At 33.9% G+C, this 24,922-nt stretch overlaps 2 protein-coding genes, 1 long non-coding RNA gene and 1 pseudogene across 7 annotated transcripts; 3 read left to right on the top strand and 1 right to left on the bottom strand.

Moving 5' to 3' along the window:
* Nucleotides 1–1,796: 1,796 nt before the first annotated feature.
* On the top strand, nucleotides 1,797–3,461 carry LOC114194435 (nematode resistance protein-like HSPRO2 pseudogene; annotated as a pseudogene).
* Nucleotides 3,462–5,645: 2,184 nt separating this feature from the next.
* On the top strand, nucleotides 5,646–8,093 carry LOC114195676 (uncharacterized). The gene is made up of 2 exons (XM_028086223.2): nucleotides 5,646–7,128; nucleotides 7,555–8,093. The coding sequence occupies exons 1-2, from the start codon at nucleotides 5,927–5,929 to the stop codon at nucleotides 7,802–7,804; spliced, it is 1,452 nt and encodes a 483-aa protein (XP_027942024.1). The 5' UTR covers nucleotides 5,646–5,926; the 3' UTR covers nucleotides 7,805–8,093.
* A 157-nt stretch (nucleotides 8,094–8,250) lies between these two features.
* EPC1 (Nucleotide-diphospho-sugar transferases superfamily protein) lies at nucleotides 8,251–12,518 on the bottom strand. The gene is made up of 5 exons (XM_028086224.2): nucleotides 12,072–12,518; nucleotides 10,797–11,193; nucleotides 9,959–10,122; nucleotides 9,773–9,843; nucleotides 8,251–8,634 (listed from the first exon to the last, which is right to left on the bottom strand). Exons 1-5 carry the CDS (start codon nucleotides 12,272–12,274, stop codon nucleotides 8,474–8,476), a joined length of 996 nt encoding a protein of 331 aa, XP_027942025.1. The 5' UTR covers nucleotides 12,275–12,518; the 3' UTR covers nucleotides 8,251–8,473.
* A 5,928-nt stretch (nucleotides 12,519–18,446) lies between these two features.
* On the top strand, nucleotides 18,447–24,736 carry LOC114175801 (uncharacterized). Of its 5 annotated transcripts, XR_014984261.1 has the most exons (4): nucleotides 18,452–19,356; nucleotides 19,531–19,588; nucleotides 19,835–21,039; nucleotides 22,777–24,736. It is a non-coding gene; the product is annotated as an uncharacterized LOC114175801 (long non-coding RNA). The 5 variants fall into 5 exon arrangements; XR_014984258.1 differs by having other exon boundaries at nucleotides 18,447–18,968; nucleotides 19,086–21,039; XR_014984259.1 differs by having other exon boundaries at nucleotides 18,448–19,356; nucleotides 19,531–21,039.
* Nucleotides 24,737–24,922: the final 186 nt, after the last annotated feature.

Raw genomic sequence — 24,922 nt, 5'->3', positions numbered from 1 at the left:
AATTGTTGTTGTTCTTGTAATTCAATATTTAGAATTTGACTAGTTTGGGAAAAACTAGTGTATTTAATTTTTTAATTACAAGAAATTTAATTATACAGAAAGAAATTACAAGATGATAGTGTATTATCATTTGTTTATCCCATCTTTACACATAATATAGGTCAGCTGTGCCTCAATTAAATTAAAGAGAAAAATTGGCACATTTATGCATAAAAGTCTTAAACAGGAAAGTTGGTACAATCTTTTATTTAACATTGCACTAATAAAGTTACATTTTTCTGTTTGAATTAATCCCAAACACTAACTTATTACTACTTAAAGCCTTCCTTGATAAATCTTTAATGGTGAAAGTGAAAACAAATACCAAAATTAAATAATTTGTTTTCGTGGGAAATATAGAAGAAAAAATTCTTTGTGAAGAAAATAAAAAAGTGGATACGATGTGGTCTAAATTCTAATATCACATTTTATTGTCGTGTGTTGTGAAATAAAGAGTTGATATTAATAATAATGAATTAGAAAATTGGGATAATAAAATTTGATAAATGGATTTGATTAATATGACAAAAAAATTAAAACCAATTAGGTTATGTTATTTATCAAAATATCTTTGGTGTAATTTAAGAAAAGGTATGAATTAAAATTGAAAAATATTAATTATGAAGCTATTATTTTATAAAGTGAAAATAATGTTAAAAAATTCATTTAAAAATTAAAATTTAAATAATTAATTAGAAATGAAAAATTAATAGGTATAATTTACTTAACCTGTATAACATTATATTACCTAAATAATTGATTAAGAATGATTGGAAATTAAGAAATAGGAACTAATTTAAACCAATTCCGGATTAAATTATATTCGTATATTTTTATTTAAATCTATATCTACCTCATTGTGTAAATGTAGAGAAGGTTTGAAATTAGTATTTTAAATGTCCCCTTCAAATCCTTCCAAATAGATACCCAAAATTATTGGTCGGTTGAATTAGAGTACACATAAAACTGTTAATTTATGGTCGGTTAATAGACTAGGATATATATTATTAAAATTTTATTAAATAAACAAGAATATCTGAATTTATTGAAATTAGGTGGTGATACATAATTATCCTGCTTTTTTTCCAACCTGCATCCAACACGATAAAATAATAATTTTATATTAAAATATATAAAATGTTTTAGGATGAATGAACTAAAAAAGTAGAAAATATGATTACTTTTTAATTGGTGTATTGGAAGGGTGTAGAAAAAATGAGGACAGGTACATGAAAATTTTGGTAAAATAAAAAAAATTAGAGGAAACTAGAGAAATTGAGAGCATTAGAGATTTTGTGACCTGACTCTCCAACCATTTGAAGCTGTGTGACTTTAGTTTGTGATGATGTTTGAGTCTATAGAAACACGCAGAAAGGAGAATCATCTGGTGAAAGAAGGAGCCAGAAATGAGTTTGAGAATTGAAACAGTGGGGTTGAGTTGAACGCGTATGAGTATTAGAATTAGAAGGTCCAACTTCAACGACTCCACCAAACAAACGCTCTTCTCCTTCTTCAACTTCCTTTCTTGTCCTTTTACTATACACTTTCTTACGGATAAGCTCCATGTGCCCCTCTTTTTCCTCCATCACCTATTTACTTACTATTATTTATATTATAAAAAAATATTTTTCAGAATTTGCTTTGCGTTTGGAAAAGGAAAATCATTCCACTCAATTGCGACTTTCAAATTCCATGTTCTTCATGTGTGTGCATGCCCTCTGTCCCCGGTCCACACGTCTTTCTCTCTCTTCTCTTCAAATTTCCACTCTCTCTCTCTCTCTCCAACCTCATCTCCGTATAAATACACTTCTATCTTCCTCCTCCTCCTCTTCAAATTTCACCATAACTCTTCTAATTCACAAAACTACATCTTCTTATCCATCTATCACTTTCCAAACATGGTTGATCTAGATTGGCAAACAAAAATGGTTTGTTCCAACTCACCCAAACTCTCTCTCTTAGAGAACAACATCCCAATCCCCACTTTGCAAATTCCCCTTCGCCAAAACGACATCACCGCTGCGTCGTCTCCGCTATGTGCTGCCTACGACAACTACCTTCGCCTCCCCGACCTAAGAAACCTCTGGGCCACCACCAACTTCCCCGATTGGCCCAACGAGCCCATCATAAAGCCCGCCTTACACGCCCTCGAAATCACCTTCCGCTTTCTCGCAACCGTTTTATCAGACCCGAGGCCCTACGTTAACAAGCGCGAGTGGACCCGACGCCTGGAGTCCCTCGCCGCGGCTCAGGTCCAGATCATTGCCGTGCTCTGCGAAGACGAGGAGCAAAACCCCGAGACACGTGGCACGGCACCCGTGAGTGACGTCAACGACTTCGTCACGGCTCAGAGAAGAAGCTACAGCGAGGAGAGCCTGCTCCCGCGTCTCGCCACGTGGCACAGATCCAGGGACGTGGCGAGGAGGATCCTCGCCACCGTGGAATGCGAGATGATGAGGTGCACGTACACGCTGGGTCTGGGAGAGGCCAACCTCGCGGGAAAAAAGGTTCTCCGCTACGACGACGTTTGCAGGCCGACCGAGATCCGATCCCTGGAGACCACGCCGTACGATCACGTGGAGAACTACGAGAACGGGACGGTGCACGCGGCGCAGCAGATCGTGGAGTGCTGGACGCGTGCGGGGAGGGGGTTGGTGGAGAGATTGGTGGAGTCGGTGGAGAGGAGAGAGTTGGAGAAGGCGGCGAGTGAGTGCCACGCTGTGGAACGGATCTGGAAACTCCTGGCGGAGGTTGAGGACGTGCATGAGATGATGGATCCGGAGGATTTTCTCCGGCTGAAGAAGGAATTGGGGATGAGAAGGCAAGGCGAAACGGAGGCGTTTTGCTTTAGGTCGAAGGAGGTTGTGGAGTTGGCGAAGGTGTGTAGGGATCTGAGGCAGAAGGTGCCGGAGATATTGGAGGTGGAGGTTGACCCGAAGGGTGGGCCGGGGATGATGGAGGCGGCGATGAAGGTGTACCGGGAAAAAACGAAGGGGTTGGAGAAGGTTGTTGTTTTGCAGGGTATGCAAGCGATTGAGGTGGCGATGAAGAGGTTCTTCTTCGCTTACAAGCAGGTTGCGTCGCTTCTCATGGGAAGCTCCGAGGCCGATGGGTTAACTCAGATATTCCTTCAACCCACCTATTTCCCTAGCTTGGATGCTGCCAAGACATTCCTCAGTTATTACTGGGAAAATAACGCCAATCAAACTCAAAACTTGGTAGTTCCTTGGTAGTTAAATCGGTTAATTAATTCAATTCATTTCATAGTTAAACCTACCCACACAAACAAAAACAAAAAAAGGTTAAATTTTGTAAACACATATGCGTCTGTAAAATATTATTTCTCAATTTTTTGAATCATATTCTTTTCTCTGCTGTAAGCTGTTCCCTTACGGTTGAGCAAATAGATGCATTACAACAAATTAGTTCGTGTTTGTTTTAGATTCCATTCACACACTCTGCATGGTTTCTATTATCCACCCTTACTGGGTCAATAAAATTGAAAAATAGCATCACTTTTTTTCTTAATAAAAATACAGTTATTAATTTTAAAAATTGCGAGAAAGCAGAAGAATATGAGGGTACAGATAATGGTCTAATACGGGACAATTTCGCAAAAGCTAGGTCTTGGAAATTCTTCTCTTTGACTTGAACTATTTGTTTGGATGATACGTATCAATGGATATATATACGTATAACATATCGTATGAGAAGGTTAACGAGATTATAACTTGTGCTCATTGTGGACAAAACAATGAGTTAACTTATATTACAAAATATTTTCACTTTTGTTTGACCATAATATAGAATTTGATTGGAAGACTTCTTACAAAAAATAACTTCATTTGACTATTCCAAATACTCAGTAATGATTTTGTTAAAATTGTTTTGTACCCAGAAAATTACGTGATTTGATACCCAAAAAAATCGAAACGAAAAATAGGTCTGCAATTAATTCTCTTCCAATGTCTGTAAAAAAGGTCAAAACATGTTGGAAGAAAGTAAATTAATGAGAGGAGGTCAATAGTTTTTATTTTGTATTCAAACCTCTCATTCATTATCCTTTGAACAAAACCATTTTTTAAATATCCATTTATTTTGGGTTTTTCTGTTACGGATATAATAAAGATGGTAGAACAAGCAACTATGCGTGTGATACCAAAATAGAACTATATGAGGAATTTGAGTACTGCATGTTTTATATTTATTCCACTGCAATTAGGACAGTGTGGTATTTTTGGTAAAACAATCTTCCTCTTAGAATATGTGACCAGAGACTTGATTATTAGATTTTTTTTAATATAAAAAAATCGTTATATGTTATTTCTTAAACAAGTATTTTTAAAGATTTGTTTGTAACTTTTGACTAGAAATGCTTAAGCTGGTAAAACAAAATTATTTTTTGGAATTTATAAATTGAGAATATTTAACGTATACAAGAAACAAATTTGCTTATAGTCTTTAGTCCTCATAGTTTATTTCATAAACTACTTTGTTGAGAGACGTGAGAATCTGACTTTAAAATATATTTACTGTAGTAAAAATATTACGTTTCTCTTAACATGTGATAAATAATAATTCTTTTAAATATACTATGTTACTATTTGATTCTCAACAAATTTGTATAAATATTTCTAAAAATATTTATGATCGATTAAAGACTTTCAACCATTAGAAGGAATAATAATTTTAAGAATTTATGATTTCCGTAATTGAAAAAGAAAATCCTTTCTATCAAAACTCCTAAATTAAAAAAAACATTTTCTCCATCATAAAATTAATTTTCTTAAATTTAACAAAACAAGTTTATCAAATAATTTAAAATGATATAATGAAATAAAATTGCTTAATGAAATTTTAAGTAACGTGTTTTTTATTATTTAATGTCTGATCAACTCAATTAATTAGTGACTAAATGTTTCAACATCAAGTAACGTGTATATATATATTTTAAGTTTTGGCGTTATCAAAAGGCTTCACATGATTAAACACCATACACGATCCTTTAATAGAAAGGATACGGTGTGAAGAATTTGTTTTTGTTGCAAAATATCTCTAACAATAATTTTATTCAAATTAGAAAAAACTTCTTACACCAAATTTTTAATTACGTATATAGTAAAAATTTGAATTTAAAATTAGATAAAATTAAAATAACTCATCAATAATCATACTCTGATGAGATTTAAAACTAAAGTTCGAAAATTTAAAAAACATAAAAAAAAATAACCTTTTTCTTGGGTATCTGCTAAACATGAGCAATCGGTGATCCAAAAGCACTTTTTAGTGGTGCCCAAAGTGATCCATTGCGTATGACTCGCATAGCAATTTGGGTCACAAAACGAACCATTCAACCAGAAAGACCATAATCCACCAATCAATAAATATCATACAAAATCCGTTGAAAAATAATATTAAAAACAAAGAAAAATATCTTGAAACTTTATCTCTTTGCCACGTTAATCAGGCCCCACGTGTTATCCACTCCTCACTTTTTTCTTCAGCATTCATCATCAATCAAACTCCAAACTTTTTCAGTAAATTTAGTACCCTCTTCTGTTGACATCTGTTTTCTTCTCTGTTAGTTTTCCATATACAACACTCGATTCTCCAACTCCCATAATTTCTTTCATTCTTCTCGTTCTTAATTCCTCCTCTCTGAATTTCATACACACCCTTTTTTATTGATCGTTTTCATTTTTACCCGTCTCAGTTTTACAAAAATTTTTGTGATCTGATTGTGTTGTCGATACAGAAAACAATAATCTTTTTGGGGTGGTTTTGATTGATTCTATTTGGGTTTATTCAATTATGATTGTCTTTTAGGTGTTTTGGTTTTTCTGTTATTATTGTTTGTGTGATCCCTGGAAGAACCTGGTAATCGAGCATGGCTTCTAGAGTCTCTTCCAATCTGAAATGTTGGCACTTCAGGACCCCTTATTATTGTGATTCATGGAAGACACCTCGTGTAGCTTCTTCTTCTTCTTTGCTACTGAGGCGCGTCACTGAGAGGAACAACAATGTTATGCCATGTGGGTTGGTCTATAGGACAAGGAAATCGAAGGTGCAAAGAGGGAAACCGGTTTACTCTGCACTTTTCGATGACTTTCACCAAGAGGAAATGATGAATCTGGTTCAGATTGGTTGTTGTGATGAAAATGGTAATGAAATCGCTTGTGCTGTCTCTGATATTACCCCAAACAAACAACTCAAAAATGTCTCTGGCAGAGGTTCCTCTGAGGAGTTCAGGACAATGGAGCCTGAAGTTTTGGAGCCTTCTCTTCTGGGAATCCAGCCTGAGCCACCGAGCTGGCCAGAGAGGGATGAGATTTTGAGACTCAGCTTTGAGAGGAAAGTGAACAGTGTGGAAATTCCTTTGTCCATTAGGATGATCAAGAAGAAGCTACAATTAGAGGAGGGTCTCAAAGAAGCTGGTGAGTTCACTGAATTAACTAACTGTTCTATGAAAAAGGCCTTCTCCTCTATGATGTTTATCATGCATGAGCTTCAAAGCCAGGCCTTGCAAACAAGGGAGACTCTGTGTGGTGAAGACTTGGAAAGTGTCATGGCCAAGCTTGGGAGAGAAATGGATGCTTCGTTTGTTTGGCTCTTCCAACAGGTTTTCTGGAAGACCCCAATTCTCGTGGCTGATGTGATGGTCCTCTTAGCTAACTTCTTGGTATTCTCAATGAATGAAGACACTGTCAAAGCGATCATTCCTTCCATGATCACAGAGGCTGTAACCTTGACCAACAACGAGAGTAAAGTACAACGTTTACTAGACGGTACTGATGATGATCAAGGTGAGTATGTGAAGCAAGAGTTGTCAGAAGAGGAGGAAATGCTGTGGAATTCCTTGCAAGAGGAGGCTGCAATTTTGCAAAAGGAATTGAGGAGTGAGGTTTTGGACCACGAGACAAGGGAGCAGTTTGTGGCCCCAGTATCCGTGGAGCTTGAAGAGGATCATTATGAGGAATATATCAAAACTGAGCTTTATTACAAAATGCATCTGCTTCGGACACCTCACTGTTCTCTTCTGCTGTCTAACTATGCACACTTTCTATTCCTTGTTCTTCATGACATTGATAGGTGAGTTCTCTACTTTGTGATCAAATCTGTTTGGTACTTGACGATGCTGCATTCTTTAGCTAGCCTTTTCATGAGTGAGAAAGAAAAAAAGAATAAGAGGAAAAACAAATCTTGTTGCTTGTTTATTCTCTATGCCGAGAAGAGTGTTTAATTTATGGTTTAAGTAAACTCATTTGAGTCTTTGTGAAGATTTATTTTGGTCTAGAATAGCTTGAAGTGACATTTTGCAATATTGACATAAAAATGAGGGTACTGCTTGAGAAGTGAGTGCTCTGGTATTGGTAAACTTTTCAGGGGCGAAGGCATGACAGATAATGTAAATGTATCTTCAAGTTTCTCTCTTTATCATTTTCTACAGGGTATTTTATTTCCATTTATGATTTATATTATTATTATTTTTTGAATACATTTTTAATTGATTTTCAGGGCAGAAGAGTACTACAAGCGTTCGGTGTTGGTCGAAACACCAGAGGGTGAGGCATTCAGTCGCTATGCTGATTTCTTGTTGATGATAAGAAAGGATGTTTGGGCAGCAGAACTGAGATATCTGCAAGCATTGGAAGCAGATCCTGGCAACAGTTACTATTTATCAAAGTACGCCAATTTCCTTTGGAACACCGGTGGACAAGATGCTAATAGTTTTCCTATAGAAGAATTGGACAACTTACAACTATGACAGTGTTCATATGATTCATTACAGCTATGACGTTGTTCATATGATTCACCATGGCTGCTGAGTGATGGTACTTTTTGGTAGAATGATTGTTGTGAATGCGTTTTTTTTTTTCCGTTGTTGTAAATTACTTTTATGAAGGAAGTGTAAGTGCCAACTCTACCTTCTACCTTTGAGACCTTGAACACACAATTTCTCCATCACAACTTCAACTTTTTGTTTGTAGTGATTCTGTATTCGTTTGTGGGAACTAATTAATAGTTATATAATTTGATAAGGAATTGTTAATTAATTACGGTCTTTCACGAATCCCATTTTTCCAGTATTCAAAATCACTTCTATGAACCTAGCTAGTCCCGATCTATCTAAGTAATATGAGTATCTTAGATAGAGCTTCATCACCTGGTTGTAATAAGCTTTAATAATGTTGTAGAATCAAACTCTTAATATTATGAGAAAAAAGCACCACAGGATGCTGCCTTGTATTACTTAACAATAATACAAGAAATTAACCTAAGGAATTTGATCAATTAGTGGCAAAACACATGAATTGTGTATAAGATCCAATATAATACAGATCTGTGTGACTAACGAGAATGGAGTAACTCAACTAGCAACTAATAGACGAAAGTGGAACTTCTAAAAACCGCAAAAGAAATCAAAATTCCAGCGTCACCAAAACCAGATATTGCGGCTATCGACGGCCTTAACTGAAGTAGATATCAAGGGCATCCGCCCATACACGGCAGCAAATCTGTTGACGCACTCTGTTCTTCTTTCACTGTGACCTCCCAAACTACTGATTCCAGTCGATCCAATCTCAAATATTTTACCTGTTACAGAAAATAACAAATCGATCAAGTTAATTCTCGTATAGTATACACGGGTGCCATATGTCAACACTGTAGTTTAAAAATAATGAGTGCATTGTTCAATTTTGTATTAGCCGTAATGAACTTCACAGAAAAAAACCATTTATTAGCATTAAACTTTACAATCAGCTACCCAAGACTGTGCACATTATTAACCCCGTAAACAGCAGTGTAACTGGCCAGTGGCTTGATAATAATAATACAAAATATGTCACAAAACAACAGCACCATCACGAGTTTAGAAAATAAGTGTCAAATGAAGAATGAATCGTCAAACTGTTTCAGTGATCACCAAGAGAAATTAAAGATAAAAAATAGTACTATGATTAATTCATAGCTAAGCTTGCATAGCTCGATTACGCTGATACAGAAGGCACTACAATTCCATACTGTAACTTTTTGGCTCCAAACTGAAACAACAAATGTTCTGATAAGTTGGAGATGATTTCCATCTCAATTCTAGCTGGGTTAACCTTGCTGTATTTGGATGCAGTATGCATTATACACTGTAAATCCACCGTCTACCATATGACTGGCATAGAGGCAAGGGACACGGAGTAGAGAACTAATTTCACAAAAAAAAAGGACTTAAATAATGTTGTTTTCTTTTGCTAATAACATACCTCTTCATGTATGCTAACAAGATATCAGTTACCATCATATGCAAGAAAGAGAGGAAAGAGGAAATACCTCTAAATGAACACAGCATACTACTAGTAGTTCTAGCATTAATTAGTAGCAAAATGCCAAAAAAAAGTTTTCTTGTGCACTTTTGACATAGTAAAAATATGCATGCAACATTTATTGGCTCCCCATCCTCAACTTAATCACACTAATGTCATGTAGGGGATGAATCCCTATACAACACAAGTTCATCACTAGAAAAGACCATTTGCGGGAAAACAAGGGCACTATGCACTTTGAGCTAGTTATGAAACTTCTGAATTAAGCAACCAAAATAGAAAAAATAATAATCCATGTGATTCCTATGCAATGATTGTAGAATGTAGAGTAGTTTAGTTCTTAAATGTCTTCATCAGTACAAGAAGAAACAAAAAACACTCAAAATCAAACAATTTGTTTGATATGAATCAATTACCTTTAACCCAGATGGGAGGTGCACCAGTAGCATTTGCAACAAGAAAAGACATTGCAATATCTTCACAATTCCTGGTAAATAAATTCAATTATTGAGTAAAGGATTAAGAAAAGGTGGAACCAAGGTTGAGAGATTCAAATCTGATTAAAAAGAAGGTGATGAATAATTATTTATCAAGGGAAAAACCTGTTCTTGGTTACATATTCTTTAATTGATGATGGCATCTCGTTTGTATAAATGTTGAAATACTTTTTGTGAAAGAACGCTGCCTTGGAGAGCACCATGCTATATGTACCCGTCCACCACACAGACCACCATCCACCATAGCTAAATTTGTTGTCATTATCTTTCTGCGAGCAAATGGAATAACTTGAAACATTACCCACAGAATTTTTTCATATTTTTCCAGTCCCGGCACTGAACTCGTGAAAATTAATGGAAAACTAAAATCAAGGAGGTTTAAGGATCAAACATTACGGCAATCAATAAGGTTCACTTCAAGTTTAAAGATGCATCAAACAAAGACTAGAAGGATGAATTGAAGATTAATAGACGAAATTCCTTCTTCCATGACAGAAACTGAGCTTTCTTTCCCTTTAAATCAGATACTAATTAAGAAAAATATAACAGGCCTCAAAAGTTCAAAATAAGAATTCATACTTGAAAGTAAATTACACAAGATATCCAAAATGTGCTCTTTCTGCAGTTTCAATGTGAGTGGGAAGTCCCTCTTAAAATTGAAATGGATCTTCACACTCTAAACCCTAAACCATATTTTCACCAAGGTATGCCTTCTATATTTTGCAAAACAACATTCTGAAAGGTAAATGTAACGAGTAACCAGAGCAGTTGTGAATGAAAGTTAAAACAGAAATTATTGACTTGCTCCACGCCTCCATTCGAAATTAGTCATACACCTCCTCTCATGTTTGAGCTCCAAAAGCAAAGGCCAAAAACATATTATGCGACCAAAATTAGCAGGGATAGTGGAAAATGATTCAATAAAAAGAAAAGAAAATCATACCAATGAATCCATCCAATGGACACGAGGTACAAATCCAACCATCGTATCAGGCGCACTTTGCCAAACGTCAAATGCAAACTCCACTGAAGAGCAAGGAAATATGACATCGTCATCAATAGAAAAGACAGCATCTGTCTCCAAATCCTTTATTTCTTTAAATCTATTGTTCAAGCTGTCTTCCGTGTTGATATCAAACTTCAATTTCACTTGCCGTCCATCTTTAGGCTTGGACTTTACAACGTGGTGCAGAAATTTTAAAAGAATATCTGAAGGAGGATTGGGTTCACTCCACACAATATGTACTGATTCAAGACGAGGACATGATGAATAATGCTTGATGGACTGCTTTAGTAGATCATATCTCTTCCACGTGTTCATTACTATAGAATACCCTCTCCTGTGAGAAAAAAAAACATTAAACGACAATGAGTCTATGATATCACAAACAACATAGGCTCGTTGGTCTTAAGAAAACAAAATTTAGTATGAAAAAATCAGTCCCCAGACCAAATACCACGAACATATTAATAAAGAATATATGATTAAGGAGGTTGAAGTTCTTCTGAGCTGGGTTCTAGGGTAATAATAAAAATTCTAAACCACCAAACCGCAATCCTATTCCATTCACTCGATTTTCAGTTCAAGATTGTTTGGTGACTTAGAAAAACTCATAAAAAAGGTGATGAACCTAGTAATATACAAAAAAAAATCCATAAAGTACGTGGTTATCAACCCAAATTCGTTACATATCTAATATCTTCATCACTTGACAACAAAACACAGGTAGTGAATAAAGTGTAAACGATATTTACAGTAGTAGTGACATCAGGAAGAAATTTCCCAAACACCAACTTCTAAGATCCCAAGACCCAAAAAACCATTCATCCCTCTAATTTGCATAAATTCCCTCAGAAGAACACCAATCATTTGAATAGCTTGCATCCAAAACGACGATAGCTTCACCCTGCTGTGCACTTTCCAAAATTAACCTACCAAATAAAACTTACAGACACTCGTATCCCTTTCTGTATGTTGTTTTCCCACAAATACAGGAACAGGAAAACGACGAATACAAATAAAACGGAATCTGATAAGTCAATATGGAAATCCAAGAAATGCAAACAAACTTTTCCGAAAAGTAAATCCGTTGCCAAAAACGAAGCGATCTTAATCGTTTAATTTAAGTTTTGGAATTATCCGTATTAAGAAATTAAAATATTTTTGGGAATAAATTAATGAAGTGAGAAAGAGAGAAAGGAAGGAAAGAATGAGAACCTGGGATCGGATGAGCGAGGGGAAAGAGGCGTTTGGTTGTTCCATAGGACAAAAGAAGAAGCGCTTGTGGAGAAGGCGAGAAGCGTGAGGGCGACGCAGCAACAGAGGAGAAGCTTGATCTTGACTGATTTAACAGTGGAGATCGCGAGTAGACGGAACCGCTGCTCTGTCCGACGGTTCCAACCGCAGCAGCTCCCTCTCATCACCGCCGCAAGGAATGCGTGCAGCCGAGGCGAAGATCTCTCCGAGACTCAGCGGTCCGGCTCAGCGGCGAGGCATCCGGTGGCGGAAGCGAAGGAGTGAAAAAAAAATTGAACGGATTGTGTTATGTGTGCGCTCTGGTTGGCTTGGACGTGTGAAAGTGAAAGCTTAATGTTGTAGCTCACTGATCGTTGGGCCTTGTCGTCGTGTGCCTCTGTCTCAGTCGCAGATCACATTGACAGGAATTGATGCCAGAAATAAAACGAAGAGAAGCTTAACAGAATATAATGAGAGAAAATGGGAGAGAGAGAGAGAGAGAAAGAGAGATTCGTTATTTTCTTTATCTTTATTTTTATTTTTTATTACATTCTCATTGGTTGGGTTCCGACATGGTATTTTGTTTGGGCCTTGGGGGCTGGTATCAATCGCTTCAGTCACGAACATACGTCATGTGCTGCGTGCCACGTGGATCTTTCTTAACCGGTGGATTGATCGGACCGCCATCTCGTGGCGTCTGAGAGGGGTGGTTCCTGCGTCCCTTCACACATTGATTTTTACACGCAAGCATGGATGATGATGATGATAATGGCATGTGAGTGAGTTGAATAAAACGAGTCCAACAAAACTTCGTTGCGGTGGCTTTGGAAAATCTTCATTTGACTTGTACAACTGCGATTCTGTTCATCGTTACTAACTATCTGTTTTGTTTCCTAGTTTGGTAATTAAATTGATTTTTAGCTCTTAAATGGTATAATTAAACTGAATATTTAACTCCTAATAATTAACTACCGTTACATCAGTTTAAGTGAAATTTATCTTAGATTACATGTTTTAATATTCACATTAATAAGTCAATGTTTTTGGTGAAGTTAATCAAAGCAAATAGAAAATCATCATAATACATTTCCTGAGATTTAAATAGAAAATCAAAGCAAATAGAAAATCATAAAAATTTGAAGAAATAAATTATAAATGTTTTTTATATAAATCAAAGTTAAACCTCACTAATTTCACGTGAACCAAACTATTTAATAAAAATAAAGAAATATGAACATAAATGGTATTTCATCATATTCAAAACCGCACCGATCAACATCCTTAATAATAATCGCAGCTGTACGGCATGACCAAAATATACAAAAGAAATGTCAACTTACAGAACAAAGACCACGAATTTATTGGGTCAAAGTTTAATTTCATACAATTCTTTTTTTAAAAGTAAGGAAACAAAAATTGCAAGTGCTTGAGAGTAATTGGTACATTTAGAGAAAAAAATTTCATAATAATCGTAAGTGACTAATGAATTAATTAATTATTGAGCAACAATATTGGTAGTCAAAGCAGTTTCGGGGTTATTTATTATTTAAGTAAATGATTAGATAAAATATTAAATAAGAAGTGAATCTAGTTTGAAGAATGATTAACGTTATGTTTTCCGTTTTTATGAGTATTTATGGTATTTATGGCAAGTGTTAGTAAGATTGATTTGTTTTTGAACAAATTAAATAATGATTCATTTGCGTCAACGTTTTGGTTTGAAGGAGGGTTTGTTTATTTGTTATGTTATTAATTGAAGGCCCACAAAATAAGTGTGTTTGAGGCATTGGTGGAAGAAAATTCAAAATTGGAGGAATGGATATAAAATATATATATATATATATATATATATATATATATATACACACTAGTGTAAACACAGGCGCTATCGCGCCTGCGTGTACGCATTTTTCGAATTATATTTATAATTGATGATATTGTAATGTTATTAAGTTAATGAACAAAATAAAAGTATATTTATAAAAATTAAAGTGAAATATATGGAGAAAATATGAAAAAAATAATTGTTGATGAATAGTATGAGAAAAAAGAAAAAGGAGATAAATAAATAGTTTTATAAAAACTTGTAAAATTAACCATTAATTTTTAAAAATTTAATAAATAATTAAATTGTAAAGGGTAAAATTGGAATTATGAAATGTGGACACAAAAGAGGGAATCCCCTTTATATATAGTTATAGATAACAAAAAGGAAACACGGAGTTGAAAAATAAAAACAAAAGAAGAAACTTCATTTGGATGTTACAAGGGTTGGTGGCACCATTTGTAACTAGATGAGATATTTATAATATATTTAGATTTCAGACGGACCATTTATGATATTTTCAGATGAACATTTAAAATAACTTTGGTTTGATTACCGTACCTATACCTATTATTCGATTAGATTAATGTTTCATAATATGAATTGGACCATTTTTGTCAATTATATTGCGTGTAGTCGTGAAAATAACCCCTTGGTCCTTTTTTTTTCTAGATATTTTGCAATAATATAAATATATCTGAATTGACTTTTCCCTTTAGAGAAGATTTGAAAAGTGGAACTTCTTCGTTTTATTTTATCTTTTTTTATTGCTCGTTTAGAGAATATTCCATGATGTTGTGACGTTGATAAATGACTTTTAGACGATTAAAATTTCTTTGACAAACACAAATAGTACTAATAAGATGTGTGATATGATAAAGAAATACAAATACTATAAATAGTTAGTTGTTACGTGCTTCGAAAAGTTGGATGTTCAGAATTTCTTTACTTCATCTGCTGATTTTAATGTAAATAAAAGTTTAGCAATTATTCAAGTTTGGACATGTGGATGATAATGTAAGCTGCTCTTTCCACATATGGGCCGCCAAAAAAAGACAACGATCGATGATAATCATATTTCTTTTAAAAAATTCATATACTTAACAAAATTTATGTTCTCAATAAATTCATTTATGTCCTTCATCAAAATATAATGTACTGAGATAGTTTTGTTATATTGATTTGTTATTTGTTTATGGTGATTAGACGCTTAAAGTGCAATATTTGTTTATAAACATTCTATTACTCTAGTTAATGATGTTATTTTTTTTCGAACTTTTGATTTGGGCACATTTAATTTATACAAAGTTGGTTCTTTCCTTTTGCATGCATCCTTTAGACGGTTATCTAATCTATGATTGAGTAACTATGGTAACTACCTTTGTATCTTGCAGAACAAATATAAGGAGTAATGATTTTAGTGGCTAAGTCAATTACAAGTTATTTTGTTTTTCACTCGATATAACAACAACAAGTATGATTAAATACCTTAAACACCAACCTTTGTTATGGTATGACATCGCCAAGGTGCAAAAGTGAAGAGTCTGTAAGAACAAGAATGACATGGTATGTCTTGTTACTAAGCCGAGTTACTTACCACTAATTCCTTAGGCTTCTTCCAAGACTGATTTTTGGTTTCTTGAATTCCTGGGCTTTACAGGGAAACTAGGATTTGAAGTGGGTGCAGGGTGTGCAAATGATGGGTGTGAATTCTATGATCTTTGGTGTCATCTCTCCTGATAACTTCTTCCAATCGAGATCTTTGACTCTTTTTATAATTTTTCAAAACCTTTCTATTCATTATTTTATGCAATTTTTTGAATTGGGCTGGTAGCGGTACATGTGTTTTGGAGGAGAATTTGTTAATTTCGGTTGAGCTGGAAAACTTTTCTTCTAGAAATGATATAATGAATTAGAATTGATAACTACTTTGGATAAAATAATTTTCTTTTTTAATTATTCTATTTGTCTACCAAATTGGGGTGTTTATTGAATTGATTGTGTTAATCCCTTTCCATAACAAAGGATATTGCAGAAGTTTTTATAAAATTTTTATGATTGTTGTATGATTGCCATTAAGGTTTTTCTTTCTTATGTTGTCAGTGATCTCTTGCTTCTTTCTCTATTGTCCCATATGCATCTTTTTCCAATTTTTTTTCTTTTTTCTATTTGACTCTTGCCCATTTCTAATCTTAGATTTCATGAGTTCAGGATTTATCGTGAAATTTGTGACCCTTTTAAATGATGCAATTGAATACTGAAAGGAGATATTATTGATCTTTAGTTTTATAATGCTGATTTATTTATTTATTTTCTTAGGTGTAGCAAAATTTAAGTAATTTTCTTATAGTTTTTATTTCATTTTACTAAGTATTAAGAGCATTGGGCAATTTGATTTCAAAACTTCATTTTGTTGTTTTTTGTTTGCCGCATTGACAAATGAATTTTGCCTTGTATTTCAAATGTATTTCAGACTATCAATAATACGTTGCCTTTATTTTCATTTGCCGCTTGAGGATTTAAAAATTTGAACACTTAAAAATTTAAAAATCTTGGTGCTTGTTGTGAATTTTAGGTTTTGTTATCTTTACATTCATTATTTTCTATGCAATTATGTAGTAAGAGTCATAGTCCATTGTGTTGTTTAGACTTTTGACTCTTTTGATTTGATTATCTTCTATTCTTTTTTGTAGAGAAGACTTACTGTGAATGTATGTTGGGTCATTGACACTATGACGACAGATTATTGGACTTAATGGGTTACTTTGTTTCTTATAAATCCAAGAGTTGGTTGAAACAATTGCATTCATCCCTTTTTCAGCACACACTGCTTAGCCTTTAAGATTTCTTTTGTTGATTGCGTATCAAAAATCTTTAGTTAGGAACGGTTTACGACATGGAACCTAATATCTGAGTTTGCTCTCTATATTATTTCTCTGCATTGGTATTTTGGATTTGTTTCTTGTATTGTTAGCCAATTATTTGCAATTACGTCTCCCTTGGTTTTTGAATTACCGAACTGCATGACTTTTAAGCATGTGAGGATTGAACAACAAAGTGTTAAGAATGGCTCTGAACTCGTAATAACCTAATTTCTTAGCTTTTGAAATGTCAGCATTTGATCACAAACATTGGCATTCAACTACCATTGTTTCTCTGCAGAGGTGTTTCTATTATGCAGTTGAAATGGGGTTTGTTGTTGAAGAACTGGCCATCTTCTGTTTTTACTTTTCTTTGGTCTACGATAAGCTCATTTCACCATTTTTTTTGTGCTTGGTTTGGTTCTCACAGTGAACTCAAGTGTGGTCGTCTGTGGAAGAAATTAACTATCCTGTAAAATGGTTTGGTGATTTTGTATTGATTTGGGTGAAGTAAATGGTGTTTGCGATCAATTGATGTGGTCAGATTTTGGTGGTAAAGAGAGTTTAGTACGACTCACATTCTTATTCTTGCATATTATTTGCACTCTTCGGTACTCCAAGATCACAGTTCTATTTACTTGCTTCAGGTTGGGGTCTCACAATTTGTGATAGGATGTGGGAACTAGATGTGGGAACCAGATGCTATCTTGTTGCAGACTATTTTACTCCATCTTAGTCCCTTGCTGATTATGTTGAATCTGAAAACTTTTGCTAATACATATGTGGGCATCTGAATGAAGATCCAGACAAACTTTAGGTTTTATATTATCTTTGCGTTCATTATTTTCTTTGAAGTTATTCTTCTGTCTACTTTGGTGGAGTGGTGACAGGCACTATATGAGTACAGAGGCATTGGCATTTGTATTTTTTAGCCTTTAACTCGTTTTCAGTGATGACTAGACTTACTTTGGATGTCTGTTGGGTGATGAACGCTCCAGTGATGACTAGACTTACTTTGGATGTCTGTTGGGTGATGGACGCAATAGAGGTAGATTTTTGTTTGGAACGACTAGTCTCTCTTAATGGTTGAATAGTGGGAAGGTGTATGATTGTGCATCTCATTTTGTTGCGTTTCCATTCACTACTTTTCTTATGCGCTTGATTTGGAATGGTTGTAGCCTCTCTATTGGTTGTAGGAAGGTACTTGATCTCTAAACATTATGATCATCGAGTCTGTTATGGGAATTTCTCCGTTGGTTTTTTAATTATTGAATTTATTATCTCCTATAAAGCCAAGCACAATGAAGTGTGATGTAGATGTGCAAATTGTGCGTCGAAGTTCTGTGATATGTGAAGCTAAAGGTTTTATTTACCATCACTTTGTTGTGCTCTTTTGATTCAAATTTTACCTTGCTAATCTTGTTAGTTTGATTCTGATCTTGGTTGTGTTGATGGTGGTATGTCGACAGTGTGGGAGTTTGTCACGGGCACCACAAACTGACATTTGAGGAGGATTTGTTTGCTATGTTTTGATGAATGGAATTGTGGGATGAGTATTATTGATAAGTGTTGTTGGGCTTATATCGATAAAGATGTTTTTTCCAAAATCAAAAAGAGCGATTCGGCAAAAAAAAGAGGTATTTAATTAGCTCATTATTCTAGAAAAAAAATTGATTAGCAAGAGCCTCTTAATGGGTTTTACTTGTTTAGAGAGAGCCTGCTAATGGGTTTTACTTGTTTTCTAGGTATATATTTATACATATAATTTCGCTTGATAATCCAATGAATCTCTATTGTTTGACCAAAAGACTTTTTTGATGGAGCAATGTCAAGTATATGTAGAATCCCGTATATCTCGTTTGATTTGATGGTTTCCTCAATTCTTGATTGTTGTTTTGACAGAAGTTCTGAGAAGAGTCAGAAGTCTTATGGATTGTCTGATTAGGATATGTCCAAGTACCAGCAGTGTACGTACTAGTTTGAAATATGTGCTGTGATTGGGGTTTACTAAACATCACAGCCCCTTTTAGGTTGGGTTCTCACTATTTGTGATAGGATGTGGAGGCAGTCGCTATCTTGATCAATCTTAGTCCCTTACTGCTTTTTTTCAATCTGAAAATGTTTTTATTTTGCTAGTTGATATGTGGGGGACGGATTTTGGAAGCAGTGGATGTAGTTCCAGGGAAACTTTAGGTTCTATTATCTTTTCATTCACTATTTTTTTTTTTGCGTGGGAGTTCTTGTAACCATGCACTTTGAGTATGAAAGGATTTGGCATTTGAAAAGTTGTGCCTTTGACTCGTTTTGCAGTGAAGACTTGCTTGCTATGGATGTCTATTGTGGAGGCAATGGCGGGAGATTATTGTTTGGAATGACACAGAAGTCTCTCATTGGTTGTAGTCTCTCTCCTTTTATTACGTTTCCATTTACTATTATTCTTATGTGGTCGATTTGGAATGGCTATAGTCTCTCGAATTGGTTGTCGGAAGGTACACGTATCAGTCAGGAGTGTTATGGTGTAGACGTGCAAATGGTGCTTGGAAATTATGTGGACTGTGAGGCTAATGGTTTTTATTTACCGGTACAGTGCTTTGTTTTCTGGATTAATTTTTAACTGGCTAAACTTGAGTGCCGTGTTTTCTAGATTAATTTTTAACTGGCTAAACTTGTTTGTTTGATTCTGATCATGGTTGTAACTTTTAATACAAGAGTACTGTTACAAACTGACATCTGATGTGTTATGGGTTTACAAAAGGCATTGTGGGATGAGCGTGGTTGACAAGTTCTGTTAGGCTTTACTCTTTGATTTGATGGTATGCTCAAATCCTTTCCATTCATTATTTTCACTATTGTTGGATTTTGGATAGGAATTGATGTATTTCTATGCATGCCTAATACTGGAGTTTCGGAGAATAATTTGTTAATTTCAGGATAAGTTTCTTGAAATGGTATGACGAATTAAGTCGACTAACAACTCTAGATAACATAATTCTTTGTTTGCTTGAATTTATTTTCAGCACACACCAAGGAGTATGACACTTCTCTTTCTTTTTGATTAGAACGGTTTTAAACAGCACCTGATGACCGATCTTAGCTTGTTATTTAGAGTGACTAAGGCTACCTTGGTTTTATGGGATCATCTTCCGTGAGTTTTGATTTAGTTGGTTGGTAAGCTGGCAGTATCATATTTCCTTATTTTCTTATGAAGAATAATGTTTCTAGAGTTGGATATAATGAAACAACGTATGTAATGTCTTTGTTGTACAAGTTTGAAATATGTGATGTGCTTGTGAGACATTTTTTAGGTATGTAATGTATTTTTAATAGGTAGTTTTATTCTTGCTTTGAACTACGTAGGTGTTATGTTAATATGATTTTTTTATTGTAACAATTGCCGTGTATAAAATTATTATGATTGATGGATTGCCTTTAATAGTTATTACACCGAAGATCCTTGTTGATGATTCTCATTATTATAATAATTTTATGGCATTTTTTTTCGTAGTTATTTTCAAAGATGTATTTTACAGTTAGATCTGCAATAGTTCTTTTCTTATGGACTCTGATTTATTTTTTATTCAATTTTTTTTAAATTATTTTTTTGTTTGTGATTTGTAATAGATGCTTAGGGTGTCACAGATATGTTTTCATTTTTACACTGTCTGGAATTCTTTTCTATTTTCTAATTTGAACCGAAGCACTCTAATTCTTTTCCTGGAAAACATTTTTTTAACTGCTTTCTTTATTAAACCTCGTAAGTCCTTCCTTGTTCTGGGTTTGATCAATCATTTTGTGTAACGTCTGTAGTCTGTTAGTCAGAATCTTTTTAAACCCTTGTTTAGTACGTTTGTTGTATATTATGATTATGATAATATGATAATTTTGTTGTATAATTTGTGTGACTACTTTTAAATTCAAAAACTTAGAATTGAAATTTTTACTTTTGTCTTTGTTATATTTTTATTTTTATTTTTATAATATTTTGAAATTCAAAATTAATTATTAAAGTATCGTTGTCTTCTGTAACATCTCCTAGGCTCATTGTGACAATTTTCCTCAGCGTACAGCTTCATGACACGCGTCCTGCATCCACGCTTTGCGCTTTCTGAACGGTTGAGATTCAACTTTGGTTATTATTATCTCTCATCTTCAAATATTCTCTAAAATGTTTCTTCTTCGCTTCTCTGTTTTTTCGCAATCCTCTTTAGATTTTTGCTCCTTTCATCTTCTTCCCCGCCCTTTCCTTGCTGTCATTTTTCTCCAGGTGCGCTTCTTTTTTTCTTGGTCTTGTATTCTGCATTTCCTTGTCTTTGCCGTATTTGTATGGTCTTTCAACTGCTTATTTTGAGTGAGTGTTTTTCTCATTTCATGCATTCTACTGCACATGTTGATTCCCTGCATTCATTTCATGGTATGATAGCATAATTTTTGACTTTATATGTTTGCAATATACTAGTACTGATTCTATTTCACGTTTTTTTTTCCTATAAATTTCTAGGGTTGTAAAATATTTATTGCTTAGTTTCAGACTTGACGTGCGTTTGGTCTTTGTTTTTTCCAGTTTTTCTTAGGTCATTTCAACTTGTTTATTTGTGATAAGCCCATATTTACCTTTATTTGTTTATATGCTATTATTAAACATGGACTGTACTGAATAGATTTAAGATTTAACAAAGAATGGAACTTAATTGAAATAAATAGAATTAAACTAAATAAAAACAATAAATGTAAGAATTAAATGACTAATGAAACCTCATTTTAAGGTATTGAATCTTCAGGATGTGTACATTTATCTGAAATGGAAAATATTTAACTAAAATGAGACATCATGGGTGTAGTCTAATAATAACCATTCTAGTACCATGGCTAAACCTGTAAAACTGACTTAAAAATATTATAAATTATGACTTAAAAGATTAGATATTCTCAAAATCTTTGAGATTAGATTTTAATTAATTTTAATATTAAAAATAGTCATGTGGATGATCAGTGATTCATTTGATTGAAAATCGAAATAAAGTTGAAGAAAATTATATTTTCAAATAACTTATTAAATAAAAACATTTACATCTTCGCTTGAATAATTTACTAAATTGTTAGTTAAATCATCAAGTAACAAAACTTCATTCTATCTGCCATAAATAAAAAATGAATTATTTTCTTACAATGGGATAAATATTTTTAAAATTTATAACCAATAAATATTTAAACTTATAATCAAATTTAAAATTTATACGGAATAATCCATCTCCATCGGTGATATGATGTTATTTCAAATTGAATCAATTTTCAGTTATGAAAATTAAATGAGTCAAATATCTTTAAGTTAATTATGTAAGAAAACTTAAGAAAAAAAATTTAGAAAATTAAAATAAGATTAAACATAACTATATTACTGTAAAATCTGAAATAATGACAAAAAATCATAAATAAGACTCACACAGGAGTCTTATTATAATAAAATAATAAAATAATATAATAAAATTATATAATAAAACTAGTAACGTGAAAAATATTTAAAAACTAGTAAGTAACGTGAAAAATATTTAAAAACTACTAACGTCAAAGATATTTAAAAACTAGTAACGGTCAAAGATATTTAAAAACTAGTAACGTCAAAGATCCCTGATACTGTTTATAGACGTTGAAAAAATCTTGAGAAGACCCAAAATTTTGTTCTTTCAGATGTCTGGATTCGAGGGTTTCGAGTAATACAGTTATTGGGAAAACTCTGTGCGACCAGAAAGATTTATTTCTTGTGTTGCACAGAATCAATTTAAATTTTAACACGATCGATGATTTTGAACTGTATGGTGTGCTTGCGGGATTGAATTATACGGTGTTTAAGGATCGATAAATGTACTTTTGTTGGTTTGAATTATATGGTGTTTAAAGATTGATCGATGTGGACTTTCGGATTGAACTATATGGTGTGCTTTTTGTTGGATTGAATTATATGGTGCTTAACTATCAATCGATGTGCTTTTGTCGGATTGAATAGTGTCGGATTGAATTATATGGTGTTTAACTATCAATCGATGGGCCAAGAGAGACTATCAGTTGTTTTATCGCAAGAATTATCATTAGATCGTGGAGGCAGGTGTATATTATTTTTCTTACAAGAATGTTTTATGTTTTATTGAGTTTCCATTTACTATTTTTCTTACGTGCTGAAGGTAGTCTCTCTCATTGTTTGTAAGAAGGTACATTTTTCAGTGATGGTGATTGTCTATGGAAGGGCAATACTTAATCGGTGAATCATCCAGACTGTTACGAGACTTCTCCATTGGTTTTTCAATTATTGTATTTGTTTATTCATCTTATCTTCTAGGTCCTTCAACTTCTTCCCAGATTGGTTTTAGTTTTCTTGAATTCACGAGCTTTGCAGGGAAACTAAGAATTGAAGGGGGTGCAGGGTGTGCAAATGGAGGGTGGAAATTCTGTGATATTGGTATCTGGCTTTGATCTTTGTATCTCAATGTTTTATTTACCAGTTCACGGATGTGTATTCTGATTTATTTTCTTAATGGGTGGACTTGTTTTGTTTGATATCATCATGCTTCTATTGATGGTTTATGGTTCAAAAGAGGCACTTAGGATGAGCATTTGGGACAAGTGCGGTTGGAATTTACTCTCTGGTTTGATGGTATGGTTTTCTTCTTGCTTTGAAAAGTTTTACTCAATTTTGACGCCTTCTCTGTATAACTTCTTGTAATTATTGAGATCTTGGACTCTTAATAATTTTTCAAGACCTCTGTATTTGTTTGAATTGGGCTGGTAATGATGTGTTTCTTACAATAGTGATAATGGAGTTTTGGAGAATTTGTTTATTTCAGTTGAGTTGGAAAACCTTTTTCTTCGATAAATGTTATAATGGGCATTTTACCATTGGTTTCTTAATTCTTCATTTTGTTTATCCATCTTAATCTCTAGGTCCTGCATCTTCCATCCATATTGATTTTATTTTTCTTGAATTCATGGGTTTTTCAGGGAAATAGTGGATGAAGATGGGGTTAAACCTTAGGTCTCATTATCTTTGCATTCATTATTTTCTTTGTCGGTGTTCTTGATATAAACTTGTGGAGTGGGATATGTCGTTCTATAGTTCATTATTTTCTTATGTCGGTGTTCTTTGCATTCATTATTTTCTTATGTCGTTCTATAGTTCCATCTTCTAGGAAGACAAGCAATGTGTGGGGTAGCATACCTTGTGAAGTATTTGATGATTATTATGTATCAAATTTTGGTGTTTGTGCTCTTTCTTTGTAAGCATGTCCTCGAGCCTGAGTTTTTGTTTGTACGACTGCTTTTCTGATTTTGAAGCACTCTTCGGTACCCAACATCACACCCTATTTACTTTTGTGGGGTCTCACTATTTGTGACAGGATATGGAGGCAGATGCTATGTTTTGTTGGCTATATTTCTCTTTCGTAGTCCCTTACTAATTCTGTTGAATCTGAAAAAGCATGTTACTTTGCTAATTGGTATGTGGGGGACAGGTTTTGGTAGCAGGTGATGGATATCCAGAGAAACTTTTGGTTCTATTATCTTTTCATTCATTATTTTATTCGCAGAGTGGAAGTTCTTGTAAACAGGCACTGTATGGGTATGAGAGGCTTTCTAATTTGTATAGTTTGCCTTTAACTCGTTTGGCAGTGAAGACTTGCAATGGATGTCTGTTGGGTTGTGGAGGCAATGGCGGTATATTATTGTTTAGAATGACCGTAGTCACTCTCATTTGTTGAATAATAGTAGGAAGGTACATGATTGTGTTTGGAATGGTTGTAGTCTCTCTATTTTTGTTACGTTTCTATTCACTGATATTCGTATGTGGTCGATTTGGAATGTGGATGTAGGAAGGTACATATATCAGTCATCGTGTTTCTATGTAAATGCAGTAGTTGATCATTGACTTGATGATTAATAGAATTTAAACCTCCCTTGATTTTTGAATTATTAAACTGCATGATTTTCTAATCAAGCTTGCTATGAGTGACTGGTTCTTTCCCTTGGTTTTATGTGTATCTACTATTTTCTCTGGGTTTTGGGTTGGTTGTTTTCCTTGCTTGTTTCTGTATCAGGAATTGTTCCAATTTTCTTACTCGGCAATTTGGAGAATTACTTATGTACTTCTTTATATTGTCTAC

This window comes from Vigna unguiculata, chromosome 8 (genome assembly GCF_037176805.1).
Source record: "Vigna unguiculata cultivar grain cowpea cultivar isolate G323 ecotype 2 chromosome 8, ASM3717680v1, whole genome shotgun sequence".
NCBI lineage: Eukaryota > Viridiplantae > Streptophyta > Magnoliopsida > Fabales > Fabaceae > Vigna > Vigna unguiculata.
This window is presented reverse-complemented; position numbering and strand designations above follow the sequence as displayed.